Genomic DNA, 19595 nt, shown 5'->3' on the forward strand with positions numbered 1-19595 from the left:
AAAATCTTGCTTGGATTTTTTTGTTCCAATCCTCCCTAAAATGACAGAAAGTAGTTAAAAATAGGCAGTGAATCTTGAACAAATTGGTGCTGCCTTCTGCCCACGCTTGTGTTCCTACATGCCAGAAACAAAACTTTCCCTTCTCAAAGGTACGGGCCTGTGTCACAAAGGAAGTTCCTGTTTTTCAACCATTCAGATTTCCCCTTTTTCAGGCACTTGAGAGAGACACAGTCTAAGTTGTGCAGCTTCATCGAAGCTGATGAAGATAGGGCTGTACTGGAAATTTTTTCCAGTGTAATGCAGTAAGCTGAGGTGTCAGTTCTTTTATTCTGCAAACGAATGTTAACTCTGGTTTTAGTGTGAACTGTATTGGCAGTTAGAGTACTTGGTGAACCCATATGATTTGCAAATTAAATGCATCTTGGTTGCCATAGAGCAAGTCACTTAAGCACATACAGAACTGTCTGCAGGAATGTTGTCACTAAAATTTGGTCTCTTGATTGTTTTAAGAATTGTCTGTAAAACTGACCAATAATTCCTGTAATGTTGTATTTCTGGGTGAGAATAATGCCATTTTTTCCTGAATAATTTAACTTCTTTTCAGCTGCACTAGCCATGAGTTACAGGCCACACTGCCAGCCCTTTACATTGTTTGTTTGTAATTAGCCACAGACAGAGGTTAGGTCAGATTGCTACAAAAAACCAGGCGGAAAACCAAACAAAAAAGCAACTCTTCCTGTCTTTGGAATTCCTATCTACAGTATTTTTTCTCTTACATGTGAGGCTCTCACATGTCGTTGCCTGGAGTTTTAACAAGGCTATTTGATTAAAGTGGAGGTTTGTTTTGCTTATCGCTTTGCTGCATTCGGTTTTGGAGAAGGATTAGGACAAGAACTGATGGTATTTGAGAGCCATGTTGGGGGAAAAAAAAATATATATATATAAATGAGCTGGGTTTAGCAGTTCTTGAACGCTCTTTTCAGACTGCAGATGTGGTTAACACACGTATTTCATGTTTCAGTAGTTACTATAATTTTTTAAAAATCCACAAAACAGGTCTCTAAGTTTATGCTTTTTATGTTCGCTTCCGCCTTTGTCTGTCTTTTGGTTTTCCCCTGCAAATATGTGACAAGTTTCTGCTACTGTGGCTACTCCAGATCCTTTATCTCCTGCGTTTTCTCTTCACGTTCTCCTGTGACTTAGAAGTGCATCACAGTGACTCAGGTTTGCCATGAGAGACTAAAGAAAGGTCACATCCGCTGATAGACGCCATGCCAGGTGCTAAGCTGGGAAGGAAATACACAGCTGGGTAACATCAGGGACTTGCGGTTTTTACCTTGGTCTGGTTTGGTTTCCCTCTACAAAATGTCAGTGACATCGCTCCTGGCCTGTGTGCCACTGGGTTTGTCTGCACCGAGCCACCATTTCTGGGGTCCGGGCCGTGCAGACAGCCCAGAGAGGGGACCATGAGACTCAAGACTCATTCCGTAGGCTCAGGCAGAGCTCTGATGAGTGCGTGCTGCAGGGTCCTTAGTACTGCTTGAAGGAAGGATCCAGGGATCTTTGCAAAGCTCTAATTGTTTTGGGGTGAGAATTGCACTTACCTCGGGAGCCCACATGTGGCACTACATGAAACGCCCATGCTGCTGCCACACTGTCTCCTGTGTCCCCCCCCCTTACCTGTGGCAGGTTTGCAGGGCACTACTTCTCCCTGTGTGCCAAAAGGGGGCAGACATTAGGCACTGCAAATACCCCAAGGTCTGGAAACCCCCAGGGTGGCCAGTCCTAGTCACTGCAGAATCACAAGGTTGGTTTAAAGGTCAACAGAGATGAAAGGAACACAACAGTTTTGCCTTGTAGTTTCAGGCTTCAGATAACTGTCCTTAGACTTTTTTTTACCCCAGTCATAGAATCACAGAATGGTTTGGGTTGGAAGGGGCCTTAAAGACCATCTTGTTTCAACCCCCCTGCCACAGGCGGGGACACCTTCCACTAGCCCAGGTTGCCCAAAGCCCCGTCCAACCTGACCTGGAACCCTTCCAGGGAGGGGGCACCCACAGCTTCCTGGGGAACCTGTGCCAAGGCCTCACCACCCTCACAGGGAAGAATTTCTTCCTTACCTCTAATCTAAATCTTCTCTCTTCCAGTTTAAAACCATGACCCCTTGTCTTATCCCTCCCTCCCTGATCAAGAGTCCCTCCCCTCTTTCCTGTAGCCCCTTTAAGTCCTGGGAGGCCGCTCTAAGGTCTCCCCAGAGCCTTCTCTTCTCCAGCTGAACCCCCCCCAACTCTCTCAGCCTGTCCTCACAGGGGGGTGCTCCAGCCCCCCGAGCATGTTCTTGGCCTCCTCTGGCCCCGCTTGAGCAGGTCTCTGTCCTCATGTTGGGGGCCCCAAAGGGGGAGAATCCCCTCCCTCGCCCTGCTGCCCACACTGCTCTGGGTGCAGCCCAGCACACGGGTGGCTTTCTGGGCCGTGAGCGCACGTTGCTGGCTCACAGTCAGTTTTTCACCCACTAACACCCCCAAGTCCTTCTCCTCAGGGCTGCTCTCCAGCCACTCCTTGCCCAGCCTGGATTTGTGCTTGGGATTGCCCTGACCCATGGGCAGGACCTTGCCCTTGGCCTTGTTGAACTCCATGAGGTTGGCACGTCCCCCCTCTCCAGCCTGCCCAGGTCCCTCTGGATGCCATCCCTTCCTTCCAGCATGTTGGCCGCACCTCACAGCTCGGTGTCAGTGGGGAACTTGCTGAGGATGTGCTTGATCACCCTGTCCATGTCCCCAACAAAGATGTTAAACAGCTTTTGGACAGTACAATGTGGACTGTCACTACTCGGATGATACCCTGAGGAGCTGATGCCCCTGTGTCCCCTCTGACACCAGCCTCCCCATGCACTTGCTGCAGCACTCGCCTGCACCCCAGCACTGACTGTTCCTCTGCAGTTTCTGCAGCCCATCAGAACTGCTGTTCTACCACAGGTTCCCTGGTGTGGCAGGTCACTTCACCTTGAGTGAGTAACATCTCTTGTAACTGTCACTGCATCGTAAAGTGCTCTCTAAGTAAAGACTGACTGACAGTTTCCCAAGAGCACAGACAAGTTCCATACAACAAAATGTGAGTCCTGTAGCTAGCAATCAGTTTTCTACAGTGGGATGAAAATAACTTACAAGATGGAGCTTACGAGGCAGTTTATACATTGGTCTAACAACTATCATTAGTCATTCAGAAATTATGTAGGTTTCATGTGAACAACCTCGTACTTGCAGGACAACTACAGAGCTTCTTTGGTCATGCATTATGGGTAATCAGCAAAATTTCAGTGTCAGGAAACCAAATTCTCTCCCTGGTAACAATTCTCTCATTGATGACGTTAAGTCTAAGGAGTGTCAGTAAAGCCACCGGACTTGCAAGAACTTATTATGTCTTTGAGAAGTGGTTACGTTCTTTTTTTGTTTCCTTTTTTTCATTCTTTTCAAAAGGTTAGTACTTTGGGCAGTTCAGCAAATTGATGGCTTCAGTGGCCCCAGGCAAAAAGGAAACTGTAAAATGAGGCATCTGGCGATGTGTGTCATGTTCGGCTTGTGGCTGGATATCCTTAAGGTGGGCAAGAGTAGAATTTGCAGCCAGCTCTGTAAATACTCTGAGGAATGTGTGCCCTGAAGACTGAGGTACAAGTTGCCACATCGGTGCACTTCAGCGGGTGGAAGAGTCCACTGGTTCTTCCTTCAAATCTCATCCCTGAGCACTCCTTCTAGTGTTATGTGTGCAGGTCATGGTAGCACAGGGGAGGGTGAAGGGATTAGGAGATCTGTAACATCTTCCGTTCCATCACTGTGTGCTTACATTTCAGCCTTAATTTGCCCTGAGCTATGTATGGGTATGGGCAGGGGTGTGGCTGGAACAGTCTGTCCTTCTGTGGAGTCGGGGCAGGAAGCGAGCTGCAGCGTTTGGGGTCTTTTTGCCACGTGTTTCTGTCCCTCCCTTTCTTTGCTGAAGGAAGGAGAAGAAACCCATCTTCTTCAGGTCGGATACGGCAGGGCCCTACACTCAGAACTGAGGTTCATTTCTTGGAGACAGTTGTTGAAGATTAAGACCTCTTCGTCCAAGACTGAGGAACGAGACCCTGGCACGCAAGAGACCCTTTGGTTCAAACTCCAGCACAAGCCCTTGCAGAGTCTCTCTTCAGAGGGACAGCAGCAGCTTTATTTGGATGCTTCTTTCTAGTGTCAACTGGGACTTTGAACCCCGAGGCGTTTCTGAACATCTTTGGCCTCTAGCTTCTCTTTGCCTCTTTGAGACTGTGCTTTGTCTTCCTGTTTCGTGCAAGGGAGAAGGCACTTCATGATATATGTGCTTAGCCAACCCCAAAGACCGCATTGCTTCCAGCAGCCTTCTAAACCTTGGGATTATAATTTTGAACACGGCTCACATGGATTGAAAGGACTCTGCAGGCCACAGAACCTCTGCTTGTGTGTGAAGATAAAGGCTGTAAGGATTCCTAATTTCTGAAAAGTCTCAGTCAAATATTGTTTAGTTAATCCTGTAACTGCTGCTGAGTAAAACCACCAGGCAGGTGATGAGGAGGGGAGAACTACTGCTTATTGATGAGTGAAATAGGCATTTGTTCTATCAATAGGTGCAGAGAGAGCTGGAAACCCTACGAAGTGAGGCATGGAACCTGGCAGCATTGACTTTACATACAGGACTGAGCAAGAAAGGGATTGACGGATGAAATGTCACTACCTTACATCAGAGACAGGTAAGGTTATCTTTAGAAAACCCCAAAGATTTTAAAGCCAGATAGTCAAGTTGTCTCTGAAAGGTCACTGCTGACTCTAGAGATTTGGACTTGGCATGTACAACTGTTGTCTGTGATCTGACTGTAAATGTTCCATCATCTGGCAGTATCTGTGCATGACTGTAATGCTTGAACAAGAATGTAAACATGTAGAGACGAATTCAGAAAAAAACCCCCAACATTCAAAAAAAGTAGAAGGAAATAAATTATTAGTTCTTATTCTGGTAAACACCAGGTATTAGATAGCATATATGGTAACTGCCTGCCTGCAGCCTTTGCCAGGCTTAGGTTTCCCTTGGGTACCACCTGCCGCTTGTCTCAGTGGGACCTTTGGAGGTCCCTTCTCTATTGCCGTGTTTATGATGCCGAGCACAAGTCTGATTAATGTTCATATTTGGTATTTAGGCAGTGCTAGTTATTAATGTCCATATTGGAGTATCAGGAGACTGGCCAGTTCCTCCATCTGGAACTGTTGCACTGTCCTTGTCCCTTCTGATAGATGTGATCTAGTCTGTACTTCTAAAGATGAAGAGAGTAAGGCATCAGGAGACTTAAGTGTGGTGCCTAACTTAGAGACCTGCTCTTCTACCACTCAAGTCTTTCTGTTAGTTATAGAATGACCCATCCCAGCTGCTGCTGGAAGTAGCAGTTCTGTCTGTTGGTTATTCAGCAGCATTAGTTATCAGTGGCTGGTGTGCCAGTTATTCTGGGGTATGCCTTGAGGTGTAACTTCAGAAAATGAGGCTAAATGTCTCTCAGCTCCTCAGGTCTGCAGCTTTGGCATCAGAACAACTGTCAGGATCCTAACAGGGTTTGTCTGCTCCACATCAGTATTGACAGGGGACTCTGCCCAGGGTACAAGTACACCTAACAAGGCCTTAGGGAGTTTCTGGGGAGCCTGAGCTTCACCCCTGGGCAAGTCTCACAGCAACACGCAGAGCTGATCCCATCTCTTCCTATTCCTGAGTTTCATTTTTCTCTGCATACCTCATGAATAAATGATTTGTCAGGGTTACTCCTAAGACCATTTATGATGTGTCCTACAATTTCTGTCAGTGTTGCCAGCTACTGTAAGAAGGTTTGTAGGGAGCCTACACACTTTTAATGAAACTGGAAGCACCTGACCTCAAAGGTAGGTGCTGCAAGGATGATGAAGAAATCTTTATTTCAAGAAATTTGGATTTCCTTCATGGGTCTTTTGTTGTTGCTTTCTTCATGCAGTTGAGAATAAGCACCTCTTTCACAGACTCAGAAAGACTTGCAGAGCCAGGGAAAGTGTTGGGCTGATAGGAAGGTGTATCCCCTCTGGTCCACAATCACTTTATGTACGTGTCGAGGAGCTTCTAAAAGTTGCTGGTGCCACATTTCACTGCTGTACCAGCCCGTGCTGGGGAAGGGGCAAAGGGTAGGAGAAGGTGGAAGGGAGAGCATGGCTAGCACACCGTTTACAAGAGCAGTAGCAACACTTGTTACCAGGGCAAATGTGGGCTGCTCTGCCCCCAGGAAGCTGCAGGAACTTAGTGTGCTCCAGGTATTCCTTGCCCTATTATGTGAGGAGGAGTATTTTCAAACAATATTGTAGTCAGCATGTGCTGGGGTGAATCTTAACCATAGTAAGGATTTTGAAGCAAGTTCTCCTTATTAGTAGCCTGTTCTTATAAGGATAAGCGATAATAAGAATGTCCTCAGAGTTGGTCAGAGCTTGTGTGTAATCCAGAAATGGTCATAACTGCTTGGTCTGCAGGGTATGTTGCTGCAGTGCCCAAGTGCTTTGCCTGGGAACTTCATCGTAAGATTCTGCAAAGTTCTGAAGAGGGTGAGACAAGGTTTTGTATGCCGCTGAGTGCGCCGCGTTTTCTCTACAAGGGCAGCACCCTGTAAACCTTCCCTGCCCCTGCCTTGCCCAGGCATGGTGGTTATGCTGTTTGGAAGAGCTGGTGAAAGGAATCCTGACTTGGGGGGCTGAACCCAAGCACTATGGTGCCCGGGACTCTCCATGGCCAGTTGGCAGCTGCAGCAGGCAGTGTGTCTGTGTTTCCAGTGTAGTGTGAGTGGTACAGACTGTGGCAAGTGTGAGAAGGAGTGCTGTGTGGGAAGAGCAGGGGATCTCCTGTGTGGCAGAAGTACAAAGTAGGAGACTTTAGTTTCTGAAACATGACAGTTGGCCTTCTAGGGGCACTATGTGGGAAAAAGTGACGGCAGAGACCTGCGTCTTTTGCCTGCTTGCATCTAGTCTGGATGTCAGCTTTTGATAGAAAGGTTTCACCTAGCACATATAAGAGTACAAGCAGTGTTGCAGCGCACATTTTTAAAACCATTCCAAACCTGATTGTTTCCAACCCATGACAGGAACACAGGTAGATCCCTGAACAGACCAAAGACTAAGTGCAGAGCAGTGACAAGCGGCGTCCTCGGGGGTCGGGGTTGGGACCAGCACTGTTTAACATCTTTGTTGGGGTCATGGACAGGGTGATCAAGCGCACCCTCAGCAAGTTCCCCACTGACACCGAGCTGTGTGGTGCGGTGACACGCTGGAGGGAAGGGATGGCATCCAGAGGGACCTGGGCAGGCTGGAGAAGGGGGATGTGCCAACCTCATGGAGTTCAACAAGGCCAAGGGCAAGGTCCTGCCCATGGGTCAGGGCAATCCCAAGCACAAATCCAGGCTGGGCGAGGAGTGGCTGGAGAGCAGCCCTGAGGAGAAGGACTTGGGGGTGTTAGTGGGTGAAAAACGGACTGTGAGCCAGCAACGTGCGCTCACAGCCCAGAAAGCCACCCGTGTGCTGGGCTGCATCCAGAGCAGTGTAGGCAGCAGGGCGAGGGGGGGATTATCCCCCTCTGCTCTGCTCATGTGAGATCCCCCTGCAGTGCTGGGTCCCGCTCTGGGGGCACCAACATCAGAAGGACATGGACCTGCTCGAGTGGGGCCAGAGGAGGCCAAGAACATGCTCGGGGGGCTGGAGCATCCCCCTGTGAGGACAGGCTGAGAGAGTTGGGGGGGTTCAGCTGGAGAAGAGAAGGCTCTGGGGAGACCTTAGAGCAGCCTCAGGACTTAAAGGGGCTACAGGAAAGGTGGGAGGGACTCTTGATCAGGGGGGTAGGGATAGGACAAGGGGTCATGGTTTTAAAGAGGGTAGATTTAGATTAGATGTAAGGAAGAAATTCTTCCCTGTGAGGGTGGTGCGGCCCTGGCACAGGTTGCCCAGAGAAGCTGTGGCTGCCCCCTCCCTGGAAGGGTTCAAGGCCAGGTTGGACGGGGCTTTGGGCAACCTGGGCTAGTGGAAGGTGTCCCTGCCCGTGGCAGGGGGGTTGAAACTGGATGATTTTTAAGGTCCCTTCCAACCCAAACCAGTCTGTGATTCTATGAAGAGTGTGTTGACTGACCTACTTTTTGAGATCCATAGATGAATCTTCAGGAAGAAGGTATAGAACAAGCTGAAGGCAGAGTGGTGGTGTCTGTGTGAGAAGTTTATTCAGTCTTGACTGGCTGTGTATTAAACTAAGGAATTAACAGGGCAAGTGTCAAAAGCTGTAGGCATGCCATTTTCTGGAGACGCTCATCTCTTCACAGATCTGACTCTCTCTTGCCTTGACCTATTTTTTGTCACACGCAGTGTGGAAAAGAACCCGTTAAAAATTGTTTCTGCATCAGAATTCATCTGTTCAGTTGAGAATGAGATTGGATTTTAAATACCGTCTTCGCTGTGCACACATAAAAGTAACCGCAAGCTACAGGGATAGAAGCAAACCCTAGGGTACGGTGGAAATAGAGGTGGGGGGAAGCAAGCAAGCTGTCTGCACATACAGCAGAGATGGAAGTTTGCATATGCCTTTGTATAAGGCCAGACATTTAGGAATTGAAACCCAGCAGCAGGTGATGATTACAGGCAGCATGTCTGGGCCTGTGTACAATTTTGCTGAGCAGCTGTATTTTGTTACCTAAATCCCAGGGGGGTGGGGGTCAGAGGGGCTCTATGTGTCTCTAAAGAGCCCATTGCAGCTATTTTCAGTGTTGGTCCCAGGGCTGATCTTGCAGCCTGTGGGGAAGACAGTATTCTTTCTCATGGTTTCATGGTATCCATATGGAGTGACATTGGCTCTGGAAAATAATTCAAGAGTCTCCTGGTCCAGAGTGAAGGAAATTGAAAACAATTAACAGAATAAGAATCAAAAAGAGTGGATGGATGGACTTTACATTGCAATCTGATAGTTAAATCCTTGAAGGCTTCTAAACTCATCAGGAACTCTAAGTCAGAATGAAGTAGCCTGAGAGTGCTGAAGTTCACACAATAATTTAATTTGCATTCATTTTTAATTGTATATCAACTTGCAAAATCCTTTGAAAATCAAATTATGTGATGCTACATCTTGCTCTTAACCTGCTGCTCTCTCAATGGAGTCACTGGTGCAGGGTTGCTTGGCCCTGCTTTTTTAAGAATTTGATGATGTCAAACAAAATCTTTTCCCCGCCCCTAAAGAAACAGGAAGAGTGCGGCCACAAAAAGCACAGTGCTTTCCCCCAGTATCGGGGGGAAGAGTACTTTTGAAGGTCCTGACACAAGCCCACCCTAGTGTGCTTTTGGGTTGTATAGCTCAAGACATGACTGGACGGACAAGTAAAGTTGGTCACCTCAAGATTCGAGCTTCCTTGCTGCTGGTGGTGTGCCTATGGCAATGGACACAGCAGACTTGGGCAAACCAGTGCCAGGATGGTGAACTGAGAATAATCAGTAAAGATGAAAAGAAATGTTGCCCCAAATGCAGCTCAAACACAGGTAAGGGAATGATGTGTCTGTCTGCTTTCTGTTTGTCAATATTGTTTTATGTCAACCAGGGTAATCAAGTGTGGGGAACAGGCGTGTGTGTGTGTATGTATGTAAATGGATCTTGAGCAACAATATGCAAAACAAAACGGCAAGGGCTTCCTTCCTGCCCACTAAATTCATGATGTGCCTTAGCTGTAAACTTCAGAGCGAACTCATGTTTCAGGTTTTTTACGTGCTTATACTTGTTATTCTGTAGTGGGAAAGGGAAAGTTAAGTTTCTGTAGGTTGGTCATGCTCACATGGAAGGGAGGTGTAAGGGAGGTGTTCACTTAACACTGATTCTGAGCCCTTGTTCCATTCAAACATGGTTTCAAAGTTTGTCTGTGCCATTCAGACTGTGGAGGGAATACAGAGAGGGATGCTCTCTGTAAGGCTGTCCCTTGCAATTTGTGGTCCTAAGGAGTAGGAAGCATCCCACCGTCCCGTGTCCGTCCATCCCACCGACCTGTGCTTGTCCCAGAAGTAAATGCACAGACAAGGTCTCAGGTGATCATTAGTTTCAACAGCCTGTTCTAACCTGTATCCTTGCCTGATCTTAGGATGGTGATGAGATGGTAATGGATTCTCACTTGCCCGTAATTTTAAGTCAAATTAAGGCACTAGAGGTGGAGCAGGCTCGCTGCAGGACTTAGTGGGTGACATTGCTGTGCCTGTTAGGCTGAAGGACAGAACAGGTGATTCAGATGGCCTCTTCCATGGTCCCAGGAACAATCATACTATTCTTTCTAACAGTGCTGTCCATAACAGTAGCCAGAGCTGAACAGTAGGGAACACAAAGCTGTTTCTACGACCTACAGCAAGGAATGCACCTTTCTTTTCTGTTTGTCCCGAACAGGGTTGCTGGCAGCCTTGTCTAGCTAGTATGGTAGGGCTGTTGTCCTGCAGGTTAGCAACAAGATTAGCTGAAAATTTACATTTTCGGTGCCTAGGTAGGAGTCAGCCTCCCACTTATTAGTAGCTTGAATATATCTGCCTCAACTGACAAGAAGAACACTGAGTTCCCCGTGGAAGGAGTGAGTGGACACATGGCATTTGTGGGAATGAGCAATAAATAGGTGAAGAGCTCCTCAGCAGTGTGGACGCCCCAGGGTATTTCCCTTCCCACTGAGATGAAGTTATTCATCATGAGGTAGGAGAGTCATTGCTTGGTGGGATCAACTCCAGAATCACCCACTAGTAATACACAGAAAGAAGCATCCCCAAGCTGTGTCGTTTTTGCTGCCAGGATTCATTAAGTTTTGAAGGCCGGTAAGAGGAAGCCGGTGGGCAGAGGAAGATGTGGGCAGTTTCTGGTGGCCCTGTATGTTCCATCACCAATCTCAGGAAATAATCTTTGCTTGATCTTTGCTACTCACTGTGGGTTTTTAAGCACACTATTGAACTAGCCAGTATTTCCCTTATTTCTTTAAGGTTTTACAGTTTCCTGGTTGGACAGCACTTTTCCTCTAGCCGGTCTCCAGCTGCCTGAAGGACTGCTTGATACTGTTTACTGATGGGATCAGTGTGATCAATCCTTTGCTTTTGTGAACCCAGGAACCTCTCAGAATTAGGGATGATATTTTTTGAGTGCAAGCAAAGTTCACAACAGAACTCCTCTAAAAATAGAAGGACAGAGGACAGGAATGGTCCTGGGTTTATGGCATAGATTTAGACCCACTTATGCCAACAGAGTGTAGGAAGCAGCTGCTGTTGCTAGGAAGGACACAGAGAAGGAGCTCTGGCTTCACTGGCCAAGGATCTTTTTGGCATCCCTCCTCTAACATGGCTGAGCCTAATGAGAAGAGCTCTGGCAGCGTCCTGAGAGCTGACTGGATGGCTAATTAATGTGTAGTGCTTCTCTGGGGCGCTGGCAATGCCCTCTTCACACCACAGTGTCTAAATCTGCGCAATGTAGTAAAGCAAACCTGCTGCCTTACTTCTGTCTACCACAGCCTACACTGATACTCCAGATAAGAGAGAAAGGTTACAGTGGTAAGTCATGCTCAGATAACTGTGCTGTAAAAATCTGAGTGGTGCTGAATTTGAGCACTTTAAACTTTATCCAGTATGCTTGGGAGTGACATCTTTCTGGTGTCCATATTTTCCACCACAGCACAGGAAGGAACTATTTCACCTGTGTCAGCCAGTAAGACTAATGGTTAAGTTAATTTCTGGCCTCTGATAAAGGCAAGTCTAACTTCTTTCTTTTTGACAGGAGACGTGAGTGTCTGTCTGACTACGGAGGACCATGACTGCAGGTGTCGTCAGGGGTACAGCTGTAGTGATGGTGAATGTCAGTACTGCGAAAAACTGCCTGACTGTGCAGAGGGCGAGGAGCTGGTTAAGCTTGGTAACTAAAGAAATGCAAATTACTCTAGTTCAATATAAATGGCTGGCTGAGCAGCAGTTTCCTTCACTTATTATAACCTGCTTTTGTGAAGGCTTGTGATGCAGAGAGAAATGGCATTTATATTGTGGCTTCTGTGACTAAAACCCTCTCTTCCCTATTTTATAACTCTTCCCTTCCTAAATTTGAGAATTTCACTTTCATGCTAGGACTTTCAATATTACTTTTCTTCCAAGCTGCTACTGCTCTCTGTAGAAGACTGTTTATCTGTGTTGCTTCTTAACTTTACACCCTCTGCTGTCAGATCAGACTATTCTGTATCTCTTCTGTCAGGGGTCTGCCCATACATTTCCCAAAATGCAAAAGTGGCAAGAACTGCTTATGTGTTTTGCCAGGGGGGTGACTCATAATGCAGAAAGAGTGTGGAGGGAATGGCGCTGTGCTCTGATCTGTTGTATCCCCACCTTTCAGTAAAGGCACTGACCACTAATAATGCACATTCTCTTTTCTTGTAGGCATTTTTGACTTCACATTCAAATGTAAACCATGTGAGACAGGAACCTATTCTGATGTTGTGAATGGCTGGTGCCGTAACTGGACTGAGTATGTATTTATTGATACTTTCCTTCTTTGAAATATGCATAATAAAATTGTCAAACGATTAATACTTAAATTAGAAAATAAAATTGAATCAAAGATGAGACCACCAATGAGATTAAATGATGAGTTTTTTAAATTCAGCAATATATGGCTTTATATTTGGCTTTATAAATAGTCAGTCTCAAAGCAGAACTTAAGACAAACTGCAGTGTATTCAACTTGCTTCCAAGTCCAGCTCAAACTGACGCAAAATTATTCCAAACATGGACATCACTTGAAACAGAGACTAAAAAAAATGTGCACATAAACAATTGTGATGTAGTGTTATCCTGCTGGGAACAGCCATAACTTCACGTGCACTGCTATAAAGAGGAAAAGAAGGAAACAAGTTGTGGAAAGGGTGGAGGGAAGGAAGAAGGGGAGCCAAGAGAAACGTGGGAGAGGAATGAAGGGAAAGGCAGGGACATTCTAAATGTGACTCTTATTCTTCTTTTAGTTGTGAAAGTTCTGGGTTTATAACAGTCAAGCGAGGCAACAGTACACATGATGCAATATGTGGTTTCCCTGCTAAAGATTTGGAGCAAGGTACCTTCTCACAATGGTTGTTTCTCTGAGCCTGTGACTTTTCTCTACACTTCTTCAGTTGGTGACATGCTGCATAGTTATCATCCAGAGCTTGCTATCATGAAAACTTGCTTTGAAAATTGCTCTTGTGTTTCTTGCAATATTAATATAGGTAGAATTATTGACCTGGGCAAAGATTCTACCATTAAAGCACTGTCAGTAGTAAAGGTGGAGAAAAGCCCAACAGTTGTCCTTGGGTAGAGCACGCTTATTTGGCAAATTATCAGAGTTTTCCATTGAACTGCTCTTGCTGTTTTGCTAGATTTTCGTAGGAAGACAATCATTTAGTTTGTCATCCAGTTCCTTTACAAGTCTTGGCTGAGTCCACAACACCCAGAATTGAAATCTCATGTCTTATCATGGATTAAATTAAGATAGAAATAGGTGGGTACAGGCTTTGCAGGTATTGAGTATCCTGAAGACAGCAAGCTGCACTGCTCCTGCCTTTCCCCTTGTTCCCACAATGAATTGGTGCCTTTCAGGTCTGGGCCCTTCATTCAGAGAAATTGTTAGTTCTACTGAGACAAATTGAAAAAGGTGCTACTTTTAACTTCCATATGGCAGATGAAAGTGTGAAAATCTGGCTTGCCATAGTTCTATTCAGGGAAACGTTGAAACCAAATACCCCCCAAAAAAACCAAATCAGAGTAGATCAAACAAGGGGTAGCTGCAAGAGAGAGAGACATTGAACAATGAAGAGATCAGGCATGTGGTTTGTTTTGGGTTTTTTTTTTGCATGAATACTTCTTACCACAGGCACTGATCTATTGCATCCTTGACTTGGAACATCTCAGTTTTATTGTTAATACCTGTACTGGTCTTTTTTCCTTGGAAAATTATTTTCCAAAGAAAGATGAAATTAATCTCCAAATTTCCTTAGAAGAAAAGCCTTTTCTTTAACAACAGTCTGGGCACATGGTTTCTTAATCTTTATTAAATATATTTAATTGCAGCTCCTGTTAGAAATGACTCTCTATATACCACCATCCTGGCCATCCTTACTGCAGTGGCTGTATTTGTTCTCATCTTGCTGACCTTCTTCTTGCATTTCTGCATATGGTCACTGAAGAAAGAAAAATACCACACAGCTGATGGTAAGTGCACCTTTGTGAGCCTCTGTGTGGCTTTTCAGCGGCGAACAGTGTGTCCTTTGATCCAGAGTCAGAATGGAATAAATTAAGTTGAATAAATCAAATGAATATGGATTTACTCTGTGATTTTGGGCGGGTTATGTAGTTTCACTGAGATGCAGTGCATCGCCTGTGTTGTTGTCCTTTCCTCAGAGAGAGGCTGTATTGGTAAATTTAACGGGCAACTACCTGACACGTGTGAAGACCTCTTGTATGTGCAGTGCTTTTGCTTGTTCTCACTGCAGATCTGGAACATAACTTCCCTAGGCTGCCGGTGGCACAACTGTCACACCAGAGAGAAGAGACTTACAGCTGCCAGTTTCCAGAAGAAGAACATGGAGACAAAACACCAGAAGAAAAGCCTTGCTATTTCCACCCTCAGAGTCTACAATGAACACAGATAAATTGCAGTGTGCTGTGAGAATGGGGAGCTGAGCTTTTCAAAAAAAAAAAAAAAAAAAGGAGGAGGAGCTGGGCACATAAAGCATCATTATGTACATAGCAATAAGGAATGGATTTTGGGGGCAGTTTTGCTTCATTTCTTCTCAACAAACCGAATATTTAGAAACAGAAGAACTGCTAAGTGGGGCTGACATTCAGTTCAGCTGCACTGCATTATTGCAAGTTTCCTGGGTTGTTGTTGTTTTTATTTTATTGATGCTCTTTTCAACTTTGTTTGGGACCAGGGACCCTTCTTGTCCTTGTTCCCCTTTGCAATCTTCTGCACGTGTCTCTGTGGTGCTCCCACAGATTGGTAGGTGTGCAGAAGGCCGGTGTCCCACCGTCAATCCCTTCAGCACTACAGGACATAAGTAGCACCACAGGGCACTCTCAGCTTTCACAGGCCATCCCTATTTCCAAGGTGTGTTCTGATGCTCATCCTAAGGGAATGAGGCAGTGTGTCTAGCAGCCATCCCTACTACTCTTCTCCAAGCAGACAGTGCTCTTCACTCCTACCAAATTGTTCTCCTTGTTATGCAGTGAAGGGCTGTTACTCTCAAACCGTTAAATACTCTCCTCTCCAGCCCCAGCAGGAGGTGGTGGTTAGTCCGGGAGCACAGAGGTATGAGACCACCATGGCCACATCGGTGCTTGCAGAGATTTTTCTGTGCAAGTTCTGTGATCCCCTCATCCCCTCCAGGGAAACTAGGGGGAGAAGGGACTAACACTCATTCTCCTTCTCTTCTATAACTCAGCAATCCTTGGTACTGGAATGCTGGATTACAACAGGGAGTCTTCTGAAAGGCTGAAATGAGGATCACTGCTGTCTAGAGAAAGACATTCAGCTTAATGCTCTCTTCTCACGTAGTTCACAGAGTAGGAAAAGACAGTGGAAAACAGAGAAAAGCCCAACATTTGTTCTTGATTTTTTTTTTTTTTCCCCCCACCTGAGAAAGTTTGCTGGTGTATACCAGCATAGCTCCAGTGACTTGATCATCAGCTGAGAGATGTTCCCCTTACTGAAATTGTACATTGCTCAATTGTTCCCTGTACTGAATTGTACCATGGAGGGGTTTTTTCATGTCAGATTAGTGCTCCTCCAGTTTCATAGAGCTCTAACATGGCTAGAATTGTGTTTTGCCTGAATTTAAAGCGGCAGGGTTTCATCTGGAGTTGGTTGCTTTCTGTGAATTGACACTGATTTCAAATAAGAATCTAGCCTGTGGCTTCAACTAGTTAAAACTCGCACGTCTTTTTTGTATAATTATTTTTGTGTTATGTGACTGTAATAATAATTTCAAAGCTCTGGATGCCTCTGGTTTGGCCTTCTGGTGAAAGCTGCTTGGAGTAGATTCTTTTAGGACCAAATCAGCTCTGGGCAAAAATGAGTTTTGGTTCAGGCTTCACATGAAATGTTATAAATATCTCACAGTACAGCCATTACATCAACTGCCTCACGTTTTCTTACAGATAATATAAACAGTACAGGGCTTCTAAATTAAATCCTAACAGAATAATGAAATTTCTGTTAATCACCTTACTAAACACTCAGAGGGGATTATTCCAAGTCTGAATGACATGCTGTTTTCAGTAGGGCTCTGTGAAATTACAATACCTGCAGAGCAGAAGTTATTGCCTCCACAGACGTGTGTTGCAAAAGCACTTGAACAGAGAATCCTGAGGAGTGGGACAGGTTATTGCCTTGGTAAGCCAGTCACATAGTCTGTGCTCCCAGGTAGGCTTGGCGAGACTGGATAATGATCTACTGTTAGACTTTCATTGAAGTGACTCCATGACCTCTCTAGGCAATCCAGTCCAGTGACTGATTTAAAGTCAGAGAAGGAGAGAGATTTTGTTAGTTAAAATTTATATTGTCCATTATGACTATGAGGAGGAATCGACTCTTCCGCATCTTTTTAAGCATTCATAAGCTATCATCCCTGCTTGGTTTCTCTAGGCTCTCTCTTATCCTGCTTCACAGGTTGTGGTTTCTAGACCTCTTAGTCTCACCCTCTAAGCTCTTTCCAGTTGGTCTTTCTTAAAGCCTCTCTGGAGGAGGTCTTGGCAAGCTTGAATAGAACCGAAGGATTAATTTTATTATTCATAGCCATGGTTTTATTGCTGAACATTTCTTCAGTGATTATGTCAAGAGGGGTTATCCTGTCTTTTTTGCCTTTTTTTTTTTTTTCTTGTGCATTATATAATCTTGTAACTGGGTGAAATAATTGTAAGGGAAAATGAAATGCAAAGGGTTATTCACTATAATGTATTCCTCTGTAGTCCTAGTTTTAATCTTCTAGCTTCTCTGTTATTGTGTTTACTGTAACTGATGTCCCTATACCTTAGCTTCCCCTTCATGTAAGTGGGACAGTGATACTTCTCAACCCTAAGAAGATGTTGTGAGATGTAATTAGTACTTTCAATGTATTTTTGCCTTCTTTGATTCTCTTACTGTTAATCCTCGTGTTACTGATAATTTTTCCCATAGGGACCCTTGTGTGAAATTCTCTTAAAAAAGGTGAGTTTTCCTCCATTGCTTTGTGAAATGTGCAGATTCTTAATTGAGGTGAACTGGAGATTCAGCCAATGAAAGGTGAAAGTGCTGGATTGGATTAAATCGGATAACTTCTTTAAAGTGTAAGACTCTCTCTGCCTTGTAAGCAGTTTCTCTTTGGGGTTTAATATACTCAGAAGTCTAAACACTGGCTAGTAAAGACACTTCTCACTGCTCCTTCTAAGTTGGCCATGTTTATTCTTGGCTCTATATTGACCCTTCTTGGTTTTTTAATGTTTTCAACAAGATTTCTGATTGTAACCTTTTGTAAAGGTAAAATAAACTTGAAAATTGAATGAAGTGGCTATGTGATATAATTAAGCAAATTGGAAAGGTAGGGTTTTATTCTTTAGGTTGTCCCAATCTTCTTGAGTGCACTTAGTTTTACTTTCCCAGTTCGCTTCCCCACTCTTACAGAACTCTGGCTCTGTACCCCCAACCAAATTCTTCTGTCGTTGAATTCTGGATTGGTGCACTTGCACTTTTTTCCCTTTTTAAGCAAGTGGCTTAACGTTTCCTGGTTTGTGGCTAAACCAGCTTGTCAGCTACCCACTACCAAAATAGCAGGAAACTGTGGCTGACAGTTTTTTCCGTTCCTGTCAATGGCAGAAAAGCAGCAACGTTTTGGGCAAAAAAATTCAACAGAGCTTACTGTTTGAGGAATGAAAGATTCGAGTGTGTAGTGGAAGTCTGTGCCTCTGGCGACATGCAGCAAATCTTGGTGAGGTGTACAAGGCTTTCTGGGCTGTGGGTGTTGAACAGCCAACACTGCTGCCAGTTAATACTGAAACACTATGAGCAGAGCCATATTATTCATTGGAAATTTGCACAGTGGCCTTTTGGGTTTCTGTATGCCTACCTTGAAGAACAGTCCCACTTCCTGCTTACCTAACCACCTGACTTTATAGCTGCCTATTGATGGGAAAAGCAACCAATTTCCTGACTTCTTACAGCTCCAATTCAGAGGGAAAAACCCAAAGTGTGAATCATTTAAGCCCTGGAGAATTTCAGTAAAAGAGCTGTTCTTTGCATCAAAGGAAATGAAAGCTATTGGCTCAGAACAGTGAGCTTGTAAGAAAACACTGTATTTGAGTTTTCTTTCAGACAGAACAATAGCTTTATTTTATCAGTGTGCAATTACTGCAATATTTGAATCAGATCACGACTGCATTGTCATCTCAAATCCCAGACTTTATGGGGTTTTTCAAGTTCTGATTTAAACTTCAGCTTGGTCTCTGTATATGGACTGTAGGTTAAAAAAGTCTTCTCCCTCAAATCATTTACATCCAACTAAATGTCTGTAACAATTTTTTTTTTTTTTGCTTGAATCCCTTTTCAAAAGAGAAAATAAAATATCCCAAAGTTTCTAGAGGCTAAGTGATCTAAGAGGTTAAGTGAGGCTAAGAGAGCCTAAGCTGGAGCCAACACAAATTGGGCTTTCTTCTGATGTACAGACCTTGTCAAAATTAACTGTATAAATTAGATCAGAATTCCTGTACCATATATGGAAACCACAGGGAGGATTTTTTTCAGTTTTCTCTGCTGTGAATACAAATGATGTAGCTCTTCTTCTTTAAGATAGTCTTCCTTAAATTTCCATACCTGCCCTGAGCATCATGCTTACAGAATACGTGGCAGTCACTACCACCATCCTCTTTGACAAAAATCTGTTCTATTGTTACTGTAACTCTGAACTCTCTCTGTTTAGCCAAAGAACTTCAGTTCATAGCGATTGTGAGATACTTGTTGATACATTAAATTTGGTTGACTCTAAGCTTTCCTTTTCAGATATGGTCATTAATTTGACATTTTACCAGCTGTGACAGGCCTCAACTAAGGCTCCAGAAAGAAATTTCCTGATCGTGTAAACGTATTCCAAACTTAGCCACTTCTAGAAGCCATATGCAAAACTAACGGTAGAAATTAAAGCCAAGGCTGTGAAGCTCTAGAAGGGATCCATAGGCTAACAGAGACTATCAAGTTATTAAATGCTCTAGCATGAAAGAGTGGAACAGCACCTAAAAGCTGAAGCAATTAGCTCCTGCGAAGTTTCATGTTCCAGTCACAGTCAGAAGGGGGTTTATAAATATTAAATATGATTAATATGGGTTTGTTGGTTTTTTTTTCAGAGGCATCTATTTTAAGCTGAACTGTAAAATAGAATAAATAACAATAAATGAACAGAACCAGTTGGCATTCAACCATGAGATCTAAAGGAAATCAAATACAAAGCAGCTGAATTACTAATGACTGTGAGTAAAGTATCATTTAATTTTTTTCTGAGTACCTAAGCAATGAAA

At 44.5% G+C, this 19595-nt stretch overlaps 1 protein-coding gene across 1 annotated transcript in view; it reads left to right on the forward strand.

Moving 5' to 3' along the window:
* TNFRSF18 (TNF receptor superfamily member 18) overlaps positions 1-17591 on the forward strand; it is a 20841-nt gene extending 3250 nt beyond the window's left edge. The window contains exons 2-8 of the mRNA XM_074848411.1: positions 4634-4756; positions 9367-9569; positions 11815-11949; positions 12462-12549; positions 13043-13131; positions 14124-14264; positions 14546-17591. Of these exons, the coding sequence (XP_074704512.1) occupies positions 4731-4756; positions 9367-9569; positions 11815-11949; positions 12462-12549; positions 13043-13131; positions 14124-14264; positions 14546-14694 (831 nt within the window). The 5' untranslated portion in view covers positions 4634-4730 and the 3' untranslated portion in view covers positions 14695-17591. The remainder of the gene's footprint in view (positions 1-4633; positions 4757-9366; positions 9570-11814; positions 11950-12461; positions 12550-13042; positions 13132-14123; positions 14265-14545) is intronic.
* Positions 17592-19595: the final 2004 nt, after the last annotated feature.

The sequence above is a fragment of the Strix aluco genome, chromosome 22 (genome assembly GCF_031877795.1).
Source record: "Strix aluco isolate bStrAlu1 chromosome 22, bStrAlu1.hap1, whole genome shotgun sequence".
Taxonomy (NCBI): Eukaryota; Metazoa; Chordata; class Aves; order Strigiformes; family Strigidae; genus Strix; species Strix aluco.